This window comes from Rhinopithecus roxellana, chromosome 6, assembly GCF_007565055.1.
Source record: "Rhinopithecus roxellana isolate Shanxi Qingling chromosome 6, ASM756505v1, whole genome shotgun sequence".
In the NCBI taxonomy this organism is placed as follows: domain Eukaryota; kingdom Metazoa; phylum Chordata; class Mammalia; order Primates; family Cercopithecidae; genus Rhinopithecus; species Rhinopithecus roxellana.
Window position 1 is genome coordinate 63,045,491 of NC_044554.1, and position 13,298 is coordinate 63,058,788.

Consider the following 13,298-nt stretch of genomic DNA (forward strand, 5'->3'; position numbering starts at 1 on the left):
CATGGCCAAACCATATCAGATGGGGTCTTGCTATGTTGTCCAGGCTCAATGTTTGTTCATCTCCTTTAGGAAGATGAGGGAGTCTCCCCCAACTCCATTACCACCATCAGTTTACCAATTGAAAGGTGGGTTTCTCTTGAAAATGGAGGGATGGACATGAGGAATTTTTGATATGATGTTGATGAAGGGGACTGCATGCAACAGCTGTCACCACACAGGCATGATGTAGTTCAGTCTATTACTAACAACAAAAACAATCAGATGACAAGTAAGTCTAACAGCTCTCCTCCCATTCCATTTCAAGTTTCCTCTCAAAGTGTTTTCTAAGTAACTCATCAATAAGCGAGTACTTACAGACAGTGGCACAGGTGGGACCCACTTGGTACTCAGTGCCTGACACAGAAGCCAGAGCTTTGGCTGCACGCCTTGCCACCTTGTCCTGGGAAGGGGGAATGTGGAGTGAGAAAAAATGGATCCTGAAGCTTGACCTTCCTCAGCTGCTCTGCTCTGGGATGGTTTGGAAGATTCTCGGCCCCTCTCCTGATTTCCTTTCTGGTCCCTTCTTTCCCCTTCACCCAGTGCCAAGGCCCAACTGTAAGCTGAGGGAGGTGGCATGGTTCCTTCAACTCCTTCTCCCACCACATCCCCAGTTCTTGACTCCCAGTTTGGGGGAGGAGATGAGGAGGGAAGTGGAAGCCTGTGCGTTATGTACTCAGATTGGAAGAGATGGGGGGTCTGGAGCTACTCACTGACCCACTAGGAATCTAGTAAAGGCACCATCTTCACCTATCCTGAGAAGGGGGGCATCACTCATACATGAGGGAAGACCAAGTATGTTCAAGAGAAAGCTCTCAAAGAGTTGGGTGTTGCAGAGTAGAGGAGGAGAAGGACCACCATAGGTGGATGATCCCTGTGTAGAGTGCCTGCCCGAGAGGCCAGGTGGGAGTAGGGGAGCAGAATCAAGCCCACACTTTGCCATGAGCCTGGGAGGGGCTGCATCTGCCCGAGGTTTAAGGGCTGGCTGTGGCCCTGGGCAGCCACCTGCAGTCACCCTCCAGATGTCAGGCCTGCTCCTGATGGCCCACGTTCTGGACAAGACACAGAGCATCCCAGGCCATGGCCTTCACCCTCCTTAAACTCTTCCTTCACTAGAGTGAGGAGCTCTCCCCGTTGCTCACCCGGGTGCCACCCACAGTCCTTGGTAAGCAGCGAGTCCACAACACATGGCAGTCAGAAAAACAAGGGAGAAGGAAAGGCGGGGCAGGCATGGTTCAGGGAACTGATAGCAGACACAGAAATAAAGAGCACTGTCTTCCTGTCCCCAGCAGATGATAGCGTATCCCAAAGGGCAGGGAGAGAAGACTGGGCCTTCAATGAAACATGCCCAGGCTCCTGGACTCTCCCTATAAAGCTGCAGAGCTACCACCTTAGCTGCGCCAGGAGGGTCAGGCAGACCCCAGGCTGGGTGGGAGGCAGCTGTGACTCACCAGCTCCTTGGCATCTGGGGCCTTTTTGGCTGAGTATCCATATGGATACATCAGCAGCTGCGAGTAGCTGTGCAGGTCGATGAAGCACTTGAAATTCCCATGTTTTTGGATGAAATCTACCACCGACTTCACCTCCACCTCTGAATTGGCATGGGGTCCATGGTACACTTCGGAGCAAGGGTTGTCACTGGCTCCCTTTCCTGTTGGGGATAGCCCAAGAAGAAACATTAACTCATAATCCAGGAACACAGAAATGCAAGACATTCCACCTAGAGAGGGGCCGAAGGTATTGGGAATGGGCAGGCCACGGTGAGACGGCCCAGAGCACCTAGTCCACGGTGGGTGTGGACTGCAGAGAAGGCATGGAAGAGGGAGGGTTGGGTGTTGGGTCTGCTACAGCTGAGGAGAAAAACTGTTGGAGTTGACCTTGCCTTGTACCAACAGCAGTTGTCATAAATAATTAATAGCACCCTTGAGAATAAGTTGTAATTAATAAGTAGTCTAGATAATTAATATGAACACCAATAAATAATGAAAATGACTCCATTTATTCTGGTGTCAACTTATTCTCTTGGTTCAGATCTTAAAGGCCAAGTGTGCCAGAAATAATCGATTGTTGTGGCTAAAATCTCTTGATTATTTGACAGGCTTTTAGAAACACTGCCTTCTGTATTACTTCATAATGTGGTTCCCTTGGGTTTCTAGGGTGTGTGCACACGTGCGTGCGTGTGTGTGTGTGTGTGTGTGTGAGTGTGACTGAAACCACCCCAGTGGTGGGAATATCTGACTTAACTTTGAAACTCTGAGTTCCCACATTTGTATCAGTTCCTTTCCCACAATCATTATTTTCCCCCACTGGTTTGTGTGGTATTTCTATACAAGTAAAAGAAGTACATTAAAAACAAACCATCAGAGCCGGGCACAGTGCCTCATGCCTATAATCCCAGCAATTTGGGAGGCTGTGGTGGAAGGATCACTTAAGCCCAGGAGTTCAAGACCAGCCTGGGCAACATGGCAAAACCCCACCTTCACAAAAAAATACGAAAATTAGCTGGGCATTGTGGCATGTGCCTATAGTCCCAGCTACTCGGTAGGCTGAGGTGGGAGGATCGTTTAAACCCAGGATGTCGAGGCTGCAGTAAGCCGTGATCCAGCCTGTACTCCAGCCTGGATGACAGAGCATGACCCTGTCTCAACAAAACAAAACAACCAACCAACCCCATCAGCATAGCCATGGAGCAGTGAAAGGGAACTGCCTGGATTTGGAATTGGAAGGTGAGTTTGGATCAGAACTCTGATCACCCATGTCACCTTGAGATCGTCTCTGAGCTTCCACTGTCTCATTTCAGATCATAAAATTCACTCGCTAGGTGAGAAGAATAAATATGATAAATATGGGAAGGTACTTGGTACACAGTCGGCACTTTTGTGGAGGGTGGTTTTTAAATCGCTGGCACTCAGAGCCCAGGTCTCCTAATTCTCTTTCCCTTTCCACGACAGCCAGCTGCTAAGGTTCATGTCTACACACCTAAGGGTACCGGAGTGGAATTTTCACAGCATGGTCTTGCCTATTGGGGTGACAGTGCTAATTCGTCTCTTCTGGGTTGCTGCCAGGAGTCCTTCCACCCGCTCAGAACTTGCCCAGGCAGGGCTGGTAGGGTCAGGGATAAGGAAGGTTCCCTGTTTTGTATGTCTTAGAAGAGGGCGTTTTCAAAATATTAGTGTAGATGACAATCTGAATGTAAGATGGTCTGTCCCACCATTCTCTCAGGAGGACAGACATTACTATCATTCCCTTTCAAAATTACAAAAATACGTTTTAAAAAACAACAAACAGGCTGGGTGCGATGGCTCATGCCTGTAATCCCAGCACTTTGGGAGGCTGAGACGGGCAGATGACCTGAGTTCAGGAGTTCAAGACCAACCTGGTCAAAATGGCAAAACCCTGTCTCTACTAAAAATACAAAAATTAGCTGGGCATGGTGGCATGCACCTGCAGTCCCAGCTACTCAGGAGACTGAGGCAGGAGAATCATTTGAACCCGGTAGACGGAGGATGCAGTGAGAGTGAGCCAAGATCCTGCCACTGCACTCTAGTCGATGGAGCAAGACTCCGTCTCAAAAAAAAAAAGTCTGGGCTCGGTGGCTCATGGCTGTAATCCCAGCACTTTGGAAGGCTGAGGCAGGTGGATCATGAGGTCAGGAGATCAAAACTGGCCAACATGGTGAAATCCCATCTCTACCAAAAAAAAAAAATGCAAAACATAGCCAGGCGTGGTGGCGTGTGCCTGTAGTCCCAGCTACTCAGGAGGCTAAGGCAGGAGAATCACTTGAACCCAGGAGGTGGAGGTTGCAGTGAGCCGAGATTACGCCACTGCACTCCAGACTGGGCAACAGAGCGAGACTCCGTCTCAAAACAACAACTGCAACAAACAAAACACTAAGTCAGAGCCTAAGGAGTGCTCCTCAGTTTCTCAGTGATGCAGCAACGGAACCAGAGTGGAAATGGGCTCTGTCCCGGCCAGCTCAGAGCACTGGTAGACCAGGCGAGCCCAGGGACAGCAGGATTTGAGAACTGTCTCCCCAACACCTACCTGCAAAACTAGCGTTCCAGTTTCTATTTGGGTCAGCACCAATGCAGGAGCTTCCAGGATTTAGGGACCGCGTCTTCCTCCATAATCGGTTCTGAAAAAGCCAGGAGGAGACAAACAACCCGAGGCAGATCAGAGCACTGAAGAGGGCTCAGGTGGAGACGACACGCAGGCAGGGCAGGCTGCTCGCAGTTCTGCCGTGAGGGTCCTGGGGCTCCGGTGCTCATTGAGCAGTCGTCTCTCCTCCCGCAGAGAGAGGAGTATTTCCCCTTCTGGCTCTAAGAGAAGGACTTCTTCCAAATGTACTGATGAGACCTTCATGTGCTAGAACCAGTCAGAAACTACCTGAAACCACTGAATCATTTTTGGCTTTGGCAGAAGTGGGACAAATGGACACTACATGCCTCCATGATAACAGATGTAACTGGAAGCGCACAGCCCATTTCTTGCTTGCCTAAAAAATTCCCCTGAATCCAGTCAGGCTCTAGACCTGGCAATCTGTGAATAGGAAATACCACAGATAAGGGAACAAACTAAATGGCATAACAAAGAAGCCATCAGCCAAATTCAGAATGTGAGACACTGTACAGGGCAAATTACTTGGCTTCTCCCCTAAATGAGTGAGACTTTTAAAAGGTGGGTGCTGTTGTAGAATGAAAGAGACTGCAGAGACACAGCACCATGTGCATGCACAGACCTTGTTGGGTCCTCACTTGAACAAATTGACTCTTAAAAACACATTTTTTTTTTTTTGGAGACGGAGTCTCGCTCTGTCGCCCAGGCTGGAGTGCAGTGGCTGCAATCTCGGCTCACTGCAAGCTCCGTCTCCCGGGTTCACACCATTCTCCTGCCTCAGCCTCCCGAGTAGCTGGGACTACAAGCACCCACCACCACGCCCAGCTAATTGTTTTGTATTTTTAATAGAGACGGGGTTTCACCGTGTTAGCCAGGATGGTCTTGATCTCCTGACCTCATGATCCGCCCACCTCGGCCTCCCAAAGTGCTGGGATTACAGGCGTGAGCCACCGTGCCCGGCCTCGACCTCCATTTTTAAGATAACTGGGGGTGGTGTTAGATGATATTAAAGAACTTCCATTATTCCTTTAAAGGTGATAGTAGCGCCACGGGGTTTTTTAAGGTTTTTTTTTGTTTTTTGTTTTTTGTTTTCTATCATCAGTTAGAGATGCATACTAAACTAGTTTAGGGTGAAATAACATAATGTGTTGAATTTGTTTTAAACACGTCAGGAAAAAAAAATGTGTGGGAGGGTAAGAGATGAAAAGAAGATTAGTAAAATGTTGGTCATTGTTAAGACCCATGATAGGGAGTTCATTAGACTATTTTCTCTAAGAAAAAATATCCCCTGGTGATTCTCAGCTCTGAGGATGACTAGAAGATGAAATCCCAAGGAAGCTCATAAGGTGCACATTTGTGGTAATTCTCTCCAAGGTCAGACAATTAGTGGCAAAGCAAGGAATTCAACAGTCTCCAAGCCCAGCCCATTTGGGAATACTCACTTGAGTTTGAGTATACACATATCCATCAGGATTGGCCACAGGCAACAAGAAAATATCCATTTTTTCCAAGATGGAGGTGATAGCTGGATCCCTCTGGTAATCAGATACAATCTAAGCAGAGACAATATGCTTGTCAGCTATCCCATAGCAGGATGGGTCATTAGGGCTGAACCATGTATCTTCTAAAGATGCCCGGCATCCAGCTAGAATGGATGCTCCTAGAACAGCATCTAACCTCAAAAGCCTCCCTGCCACCCTCAAAGGCTTTGCTCTCTGCAAAGCCCTCTGAGCCCTTCAAATCCTGGAGAGACACAGCTGCTTGGGGACATGGCTGCTAATGACATCCACTGCAGTGAGTCCTGGGGTACATGCTTTATTCCTTCCTTCCAGGGGGAGGGAGTCACACATCGTAATAGTTTTTAGGAGTTTGAACCTCCAATGAAGAGGGAGGGAAGATGTGTCCTCCACATGCAACCCTCCTCCTCTCCCAGCAGCCTTTCTTTCTTTTTTTCTTTTTTAAGACAGGGTCTCGCTCTGTTGCCCAGGCTGGAGTGCAGTAGCATGATCTCGGCTCACCACAACCTCCACCTCCTGGGTTCAAGGGATTCTCCTGCCTCAGCCTCTTGAGTAGCTGCCCTCCCAGCAGCCTTTCTAGGAGATGGAGATGGTGTGAGGTCCCCAAGGGCCTATGGGGCCTCCTCTGGGTGTTGCTCCACTCCCTTTCTGTGGGGTGGACTGCGCTCAGAGGCTCAGGCCCACCTCTGCTGCATATCAGCTTGCGCACCAGCAGGAACGCAATCATTTGGCTGCAATGAGCTGACCAAGGGGCTTTGACCATTTGCTTCTCCAATCTGAAAAGGCCCCCCAGCCGACTGAGTCTTAGCAGAGCACCCTCCCATCTCGTGCCCCAGGCCCAGCTGCATGGCATGCTTCAGGGGCACCCCGGGCCCATCAGCATTCTTGGCTAATACCAGGCGACATGACCTTCCTTGCTGTCCAGATTGCAGTGGCCTGGGAGATCCACTCTCGGGAATGGATGCCTGCATTCAGCCAAATGGCCGGCCGCCGCGCACCTTTCCCAGTGCTGAACTGCAGAAGGGAGAAAAGGCTCAAAAATGACCGCCTGCCCACATCTCTGCTCACTTCTCCTCTCTCCAGCTCTCTCCCATCCATTTAATTCATTTAAGATAATTCAGAGACCAAATGTTCCTAAGGGCACCATCTATTTATCGAGCTTATCCGTGACCAGGAAGCTTAATTGGTTGGCTGCGGAGCCAAGCTGCAGCTCCAGGCAGCCTGAACCTCTCCAGCATTCCAAGTAAATGGGAGGGGGAAACAATCGTTACTGTGTTTTATGATGCTGGTGCCATTAGAGATAATGTTATGTCTCTTGAAAGACCTCAAATGGTATCCCAACAGCGAGAGACACAAGGGTACACAAACCAGGCTGTTTCGGTCGATAAGATAAATGAATTTGGTTTTAAACTAAGAAGAAGCGGGGCTCGCTATAGCTCTTTGTAAATGGCAGTCATGAATCCTGGCTCCTGCCTTTGCCATAGTGTTGGGCCCCCTTGGGTCAGAGCTTGGTGCTAATGAAGCCAGGGTCTCCATCAGATTGGCAAAATATTTAAATGTAATTATCCAGCTCCGTGGCAGGTCTCCTCTCCCACTGGTAATTTGCTTAGTGCCATAAGCCTGAGTTCTTTGGGACTTACATGAAGCTGAGGGTTTGGCAAATTCTTAGCACCATCAGTGTTCCATGGGTTATATGCCCAAATTCCTTCTTATTCATTCAGCTGGATTTTTATGTAATTTATGTCATTATCATAGTTCTTTACCTCTTTTGCCAATATAGTCTTGAATCTGTTAGAAATATTTGGAAATTAGGCTTTGTGCAGCCAAGGATCAGAAGCTGTGCTTAAAATTACACCAACCCTCAAATTCACTTCCTAGGTTGATTTTCCAATAAGCACCCCCTGCAAGCAGAATAGAAGTCAGGCCCATCCCAACTTGTCCTGCTATTTACAGAGGTGAGAATGAAAGTAAATGACTCCGTCCCATCTGAGAGCTTTCTGGAATACTAATCGCCTCCCTCTGATCCTGTCTTTCAGCCAAAACTTGGATGAGTCCTTCTAACTCCCCCTACATTAGACAGAAGCAGGGGACTCTGTCAGACCAAATTCCAGCCCAGGTACAACGTGTCCTGATCTCGCTTTCCTCCCTGAAGTCAAGGAGTTCAAAAAGCTGCCCTTTTCAGAGGTCTGAGGCTGGGTCCTGAACATGAGGACCCAGGAGACCCCTCCAAATGCATGTGGCCTCACCTTCAGTACATACATCGGCCGGTTTTCAAACGAATGTCCAATCTTCACCCTCCTCGCCAGGTCAGGAAAGTCTGCGGCAATGTTGTCCATCTCGTGGTAAATCTGAAGCATGAAAGAGTGAACCCAGGGACATTTAAAAAATCTGCTCAGCTCTGGCTGGGTATCTGTGATTTACTTTGTTGGTCTTAATTATCTCTTCTGGGACTCTAATCTTGGAGTTGACCATATTATCAGCATGGAAATGCTGATTATGAGAACTGCCTGAATAGTCCTTTTCTGCAGTTTTCTAGAGAGTAGCACACTTTATTTGTTCACAAAATTGTAGTCCACTAAACTAGAGTAGAGAGGCTTTTGCAATATTGCTCTAACACTGTGTCCTTTGTCACTGTACTAGACTGGACAGTCAAAGACAAGGGGCCAGGCGCAGTGACTCATGCCTGTGATCCCAGCACTTTGAGAGACTGAGGCGGCAGGATTGCTTGAGGCCAGGAGTTTCAGACAGCCTGGGCAACATAGTGAGACGCCATCTTTACAAGAAACATTGAAAAAATAAAAATAGTTCATAAAAAATATGGAAGAGGAAAGAAATTTAAAAATTTAAGAATAAGATTCTTAAAAAAAGAAAGAAATTTAAAAAGTTAAGAATAGTAATAAAATAAAATAAAAACAAGCCAGGTGCAGTGGCTCATGCCTATAATCCCAGTACTTTGGGAGACTAAGGTGGGAGAATCACTTGAGCCCAGTAGTTCGAGAGCAGCCTGGGCAAAGTAAGGAGACCCCCCCCCCCCAGCTCTACAAATAATGAAAAAAAAAATAGCCAGCTGTGGTGGCGTGTGTCTGTGGTTCCAGCTACTCGGGAAGCTGAGGTGGGAGATTCATTCAAGCCTGGGAGGTTTAGGCTACAGTGAGCTGTGAATGCACCACTGCACTCCAGCCTGGGCAATGAGTGACCCTGTCTGAAAAATAAAAAATAAAAAGAAAGAGCCCCAAAGCTCTTAAACCAGTACTCTCTAAAATTCTGTGATCACTTTCTCTAACTCAAAACTAATAAAAAATTAGCATGCACCATATATATGTACACACACACACACAATGATACAAATATACTGTGCACATTATTAAACAATTGAAATGGTTGTGTTAATAATAAACATAAACATATGTAGAAATATAAATAGAAGTTGTAATCGTTTCTTCCTTCATCCCTGTGGACTATCTTGCTTACACCCTGTGGACTATCTTGCTTACACCCTGTGGATACATGTGCCCCGCTTTGGAGATAATTTATCTAAAGGCTTTGAGAGTGCAAGTGAAGAAAGGTAAATAAATGGCTAAGAATACCCTTATTTGCTTTCGGGAAAAAAGTTCAATTTAAATAGAATTTATCCATCTTAGTTTTCAAACCACTTGAGGGCCAAAAGAAAATAAACAAATGTATTTGTTTCGGCCTTAAGACTGGAAGAAGAAACTATACAGAGGAGGAAAATGTGTAATTAATATAGAACAAAGTCAAGCTTAAAGGGTTTATCAGACTTGCTGTCAATATGGTAGACTGAGCAGAAGCAAGAAACCACCTCCAAATACATAGGCAAACCAGGTAAAATACAAGGAAAATGATTCACAGCCAAGTTGAAAAGCTAAACAAGAGGAAATTGTAGGTGCCAGAAACAAAGAAGGAACTAACTAGGAGGGTAGAGGGTGGGAGACGATGCCACAGAACACCATCTCTGCCTTGGGTGCTACAGGCTTAGGCAAACCTGGACTAGGAGGGGAGCTATAGGACCCAGCATGGCACAAGGAGCTGGAACCTGAGAGCTAGGAATGGGCAATTTGGGCCACAAAAAGGGCCTACAAATTCTACCCACTCTACCCACTGACCCTAGAGAGTGGAGGAAAAGCAAGGATAGCTGCCTTAAGCCTTGGGAGATACTCACTGCTTGGGCCACACTCACTGTTTTCAAAACACCAAGCTGTGTCCAGGTGTGGGGTGCAAATTCACACTGTCCACCACTGCCACAACACAGACAATGGCTTTGGAACCAGAAACTCTGGCAGAGGCCAACATGAAATTCCCACTAGAGACCTAAGAAAGCCTAAGTGGTTATATGAGCCAGTATGAGCTTTTTTTTTTTTTTTTTTTGAGACGGAGTCTGGCCCCATTGCCCAGGCTGGAGTGCAGTGGTGTGATTTTGGCTCACTGCAACCTCCACCTCCCAGTTTCAAGTGATTCTCCTGCCTCAGCTTCCCAAGTAGCTTGGACTACAAGTGCCTGCCACCATGCCTGGCTAATTTTTGTATTTTTTTAGGTGAGACGGGGTTTCACCATGTTAGCCAGGCTGGTCCTGAACTACTGACCTCAAGTGATCTGCCCACCTCGGCCGCCCAAAGTGCTGGGATTACAGGTGTGAGCCACCGTGTCCAGCCTAGAATACGAGTTCTTAAAAGCTGTTTTTAGGAAGAACTGCATGTGACTGAGCTAGGATGGTGGTGGCACAGCTATTCACAGCAGAGGGCTTCGCAGTGAGGACGAGATTGCTGTAAAGGGCGCCTCAAACCAGAGAAACCAGAGGTGAGCAGGTGAGAGACAGTGAGGCTCCAGCAGCCGGCAGGTGAGGCGATGGCCCCTCCAGGGTCTTCGGTGACATTTGCAACTGGTTAGCTCAGTTGGCAAGGGCCCCATGTTCATGAGGCTTATATCACGGGCTTGATCCCTGTGTGGGCTCTGAGCTCTGCTTTCGTCGGTGGCCTGAGACTGAACTCCTAACTTTAACCAGCTGTTTTGCAGATGTATGTCACTGGTCGCAAGAGGGATCAAGGGTCAGAGTCGTTGGAAGTGTATGCAATAAACAAAGCTACCGACAAGCATGGGAAAGAAGTGGAAATAGTCAACCTTTGAAATCCTCCCTCAAGAAGAGAAACAACTTGAAGTACACGCCTTGTGAAATGCATGCCAACAGCACCATGTCTGTATATCAAGAACAACATGTATTAAGGTACACCAGGGGGAACACTAATTTAGATGTGGGGGAGTGTTCCTGAGCTAGTTGTCTGCAGATGGGTGGAGATACTGAGGGCTGTAAGAGAACTGTACTGCATTCATGGTACAGTTCTATTCTACAGCCTCTCTTGATTTCTTAAGTTCCAGTATCCCAGGAAATTATTCTACTTCAAGTTTTTCATTTGAAGGCTTGGCTTACCTTGAAAGTCAGCCATCTATATCAAGTGGTTCCTAACTAAACACAGCACCAAAATGCATGATGGAAAAAATATATACATTATAAGTAGTCATGATAAATGAGTGGAAATATTTGGTTAACCTTGGAAATCGCCGCTTGTCTACTTGCCTAGAATAAGTAACATTTTATTCTGAGTGAGTAAAATAGAGGGATTATGGTAGGGTAGAAGAAGTTTGAATTACAAGGACTAGAAATGATTGCAATTATTTTCATGGTGTTCTGAAGGAGTTGCTTAAGGAAAGAAGGATGGTTGAGGGAGGAAATAGCCAGGCTGTATTTCATGACACTCAGGTGCCGGTAGGAGTTAAGCAATCCAAGAATTAGACAGGAATTGAAGTGTACACATCTTAGCCCCTCAGTGAGTGGATACTGTGCTGAAGACTAATGTCTCCTGGAAGTAAGGAGAGAGGTTACAAAATTAAGGAGGCAGAGAACCTTGATCTTAACCCACTCTGAAACACTTACAGCTTTCAGGGAATGGTAAGCCCCGTAGTTGAAGTTATTACTGCGCCGTTCTTGCCCTTCATTCTGTTGCATTTCTTCATCTTCATTGTTTAAAAGGGCCTGAAAACACACAGCAATGTTGTGAAGTGATCCACTGCAGACGCAGGTTTTACATTTTTTCTGTCATATCTTGGCATGTGGGTCAGCCAAGATGGCGGGCCCCTTCAACCCATCAAGCAGCACAAATGTCAAGGTTTAAAAGGGGGTCAGATTTCTTTCATATATTTATAAAATTTTACTTCTTGGCTGGGCGCGGTGGCTCACGCCTATAATCCCAGCACTTTGGGAGGCCGAGGCAGGCAGATCACGAGGTCAGCAGATCGAGATCATCCTGGCCAACATGGTGAGACCCTGTGTCTACTAAAAATACAAAAATTAGCTGGGCATGGTGGCGCGTGCCTGTAATCCCAGCTACTCGTGAGGCTGAGGCAGGAGAATTGCTTAAACCAGCGAGTTGGAGGTTGCAGTGAGCCAAGATTGCACACTATACTCCAGCCTGGTGAAAGAGAGAGAATCCATCTCAGAAAAAAAAAAATTTTTTTACTTCTTGGTGCCCAATTTACATGGCCTCATTCAAAATCCACTTACTCCCTGGAAGCAACATACGCGCTCTTTGGCTATTCTATAGTATGAACTCTCTAGACATGAGCCTGCATCTGGTATCCAGTGCCTCTGAAATACACAGCTTGGGAAACCATTCAGAAACAAAGAAATTCTTATAACCACTCATACTTTGAAGGTTCCTGGCAGATGTCTGTGACATGTGAGGATGATTAACAAGCTCATAGCTGCTAACGCCATCAGGAAACTCCCAGGCCAGATCACCAATTAGTCCATAACCCACCTCAGTGAAGGAGAGAGCATGAGCCAGATACAGGTCGTGAGGCCAGAGGATGGCATTCCCTCTGCTAGGGCTATCCATGACATTCCCCCTGTCTCCAAGGGTGCCTCTGTGGCTGGTCCCCCACACCCTCCCCCTGCTCTGCTCTTGCCACTTGACTTCAAAGAAGAAAAGAAAGAGGGACTTATGACTTAATGGCAGATCTAGGATATGCCAGGCACTGTTAGACATTTTACATATATTTAATCCTGAATCTTCTCAACAAATCACCTGACAAAGGTCTCACTATCACCATTTTACTGATGAAGAAATGGAGGCTCAGCAGGTTAATAACTTGTCCAAAGACATAGCACACAGCACTAGTAGCTAGCAAAATCAGGATTTGGATCCAAATCTGTGTGGTTCCCTGGCCTATTTATGCCCTTTCTACTACAAAATGTTGCAGTCCTCTAACAAGTCACTGCACTTTACTTCCATTTGCCTCCATTTCCTCATCCATAAAATAGAAAAGGATAAAACCAGAACTTGCAAATCACTACGGTCTACTCTGGACTGGCTGCCTGGTCCTATGCGAGACCAGGAGGCAGGGGGCATAGTCTACCTACCTGCAGGTCCTCAATTGCCACTGCGTACTCTAAGCCCTGGGATCTCAGGAAGGATTTAACTGCCTGCAGACTGACAGATGGGACCAGGACATCCACAGGCCGATTGAAGGTGGAGAGAGATTTCCAGACATCGAGCTGAAGGGAACAGAAATGAAACCAGGTTAAAGGACAGTTCAGGTAAAATGTACAATGAGCTC

General features: G+C 47.0%; 1 protein-coding gene across 3 annotated transcripts in view; it reads right to left on the minus strand.

Moving 5' to 3' along the window:
• Nucleotides 1-13,298, minus strand: part of CPA4 (carboxypeptidase A4) — a 43,079-nt gene that overhangs the window by 10,779 nt on the left and 19,002 nt on the right. For all 3 annotated transcript variants that reach the window (XM_030933286.1, XM_030933287.1, XM_010378783.2), the window contains exons 3-10: nucleotides 13,102-13,236; nucleotides 11,617-11,715; nucleotides 7,916-8,017; nucleotides 6,579-6,683; nucleotides 5,595-5,705; nucleotides 4,081-4,171; nucleotides 1,488-1,687; nucleotides 355-439 (exon numbers count right to left, since the gene is read on the minus strand). In XM_030933286.1, the coding sequence (XP_030789146.1) occupies nucleotides 355-439; nucleotides 1,488-1,687; nucleotides 4,081-4,171; nucleotides 5,595-5,705; nucleotides 6,579-6,683; nucleotides 7,916-8,017; nucleotides 11,617-11,715; nucleotides 13,102-13,236 (928 nt within the window). The remainder of the gene's footprint in view (nucleotides 1-354; nucleotides 440-1,487; nucleotides 1,688-4,080; nucleotides 4,172-5,594; nucleotides 5,706-6,578; nucleotides 6,684-7,915; nucleotides 8,018-11,616; nucleotides 11,716-13,101; nucleotides 13,237-13,298) is intronic.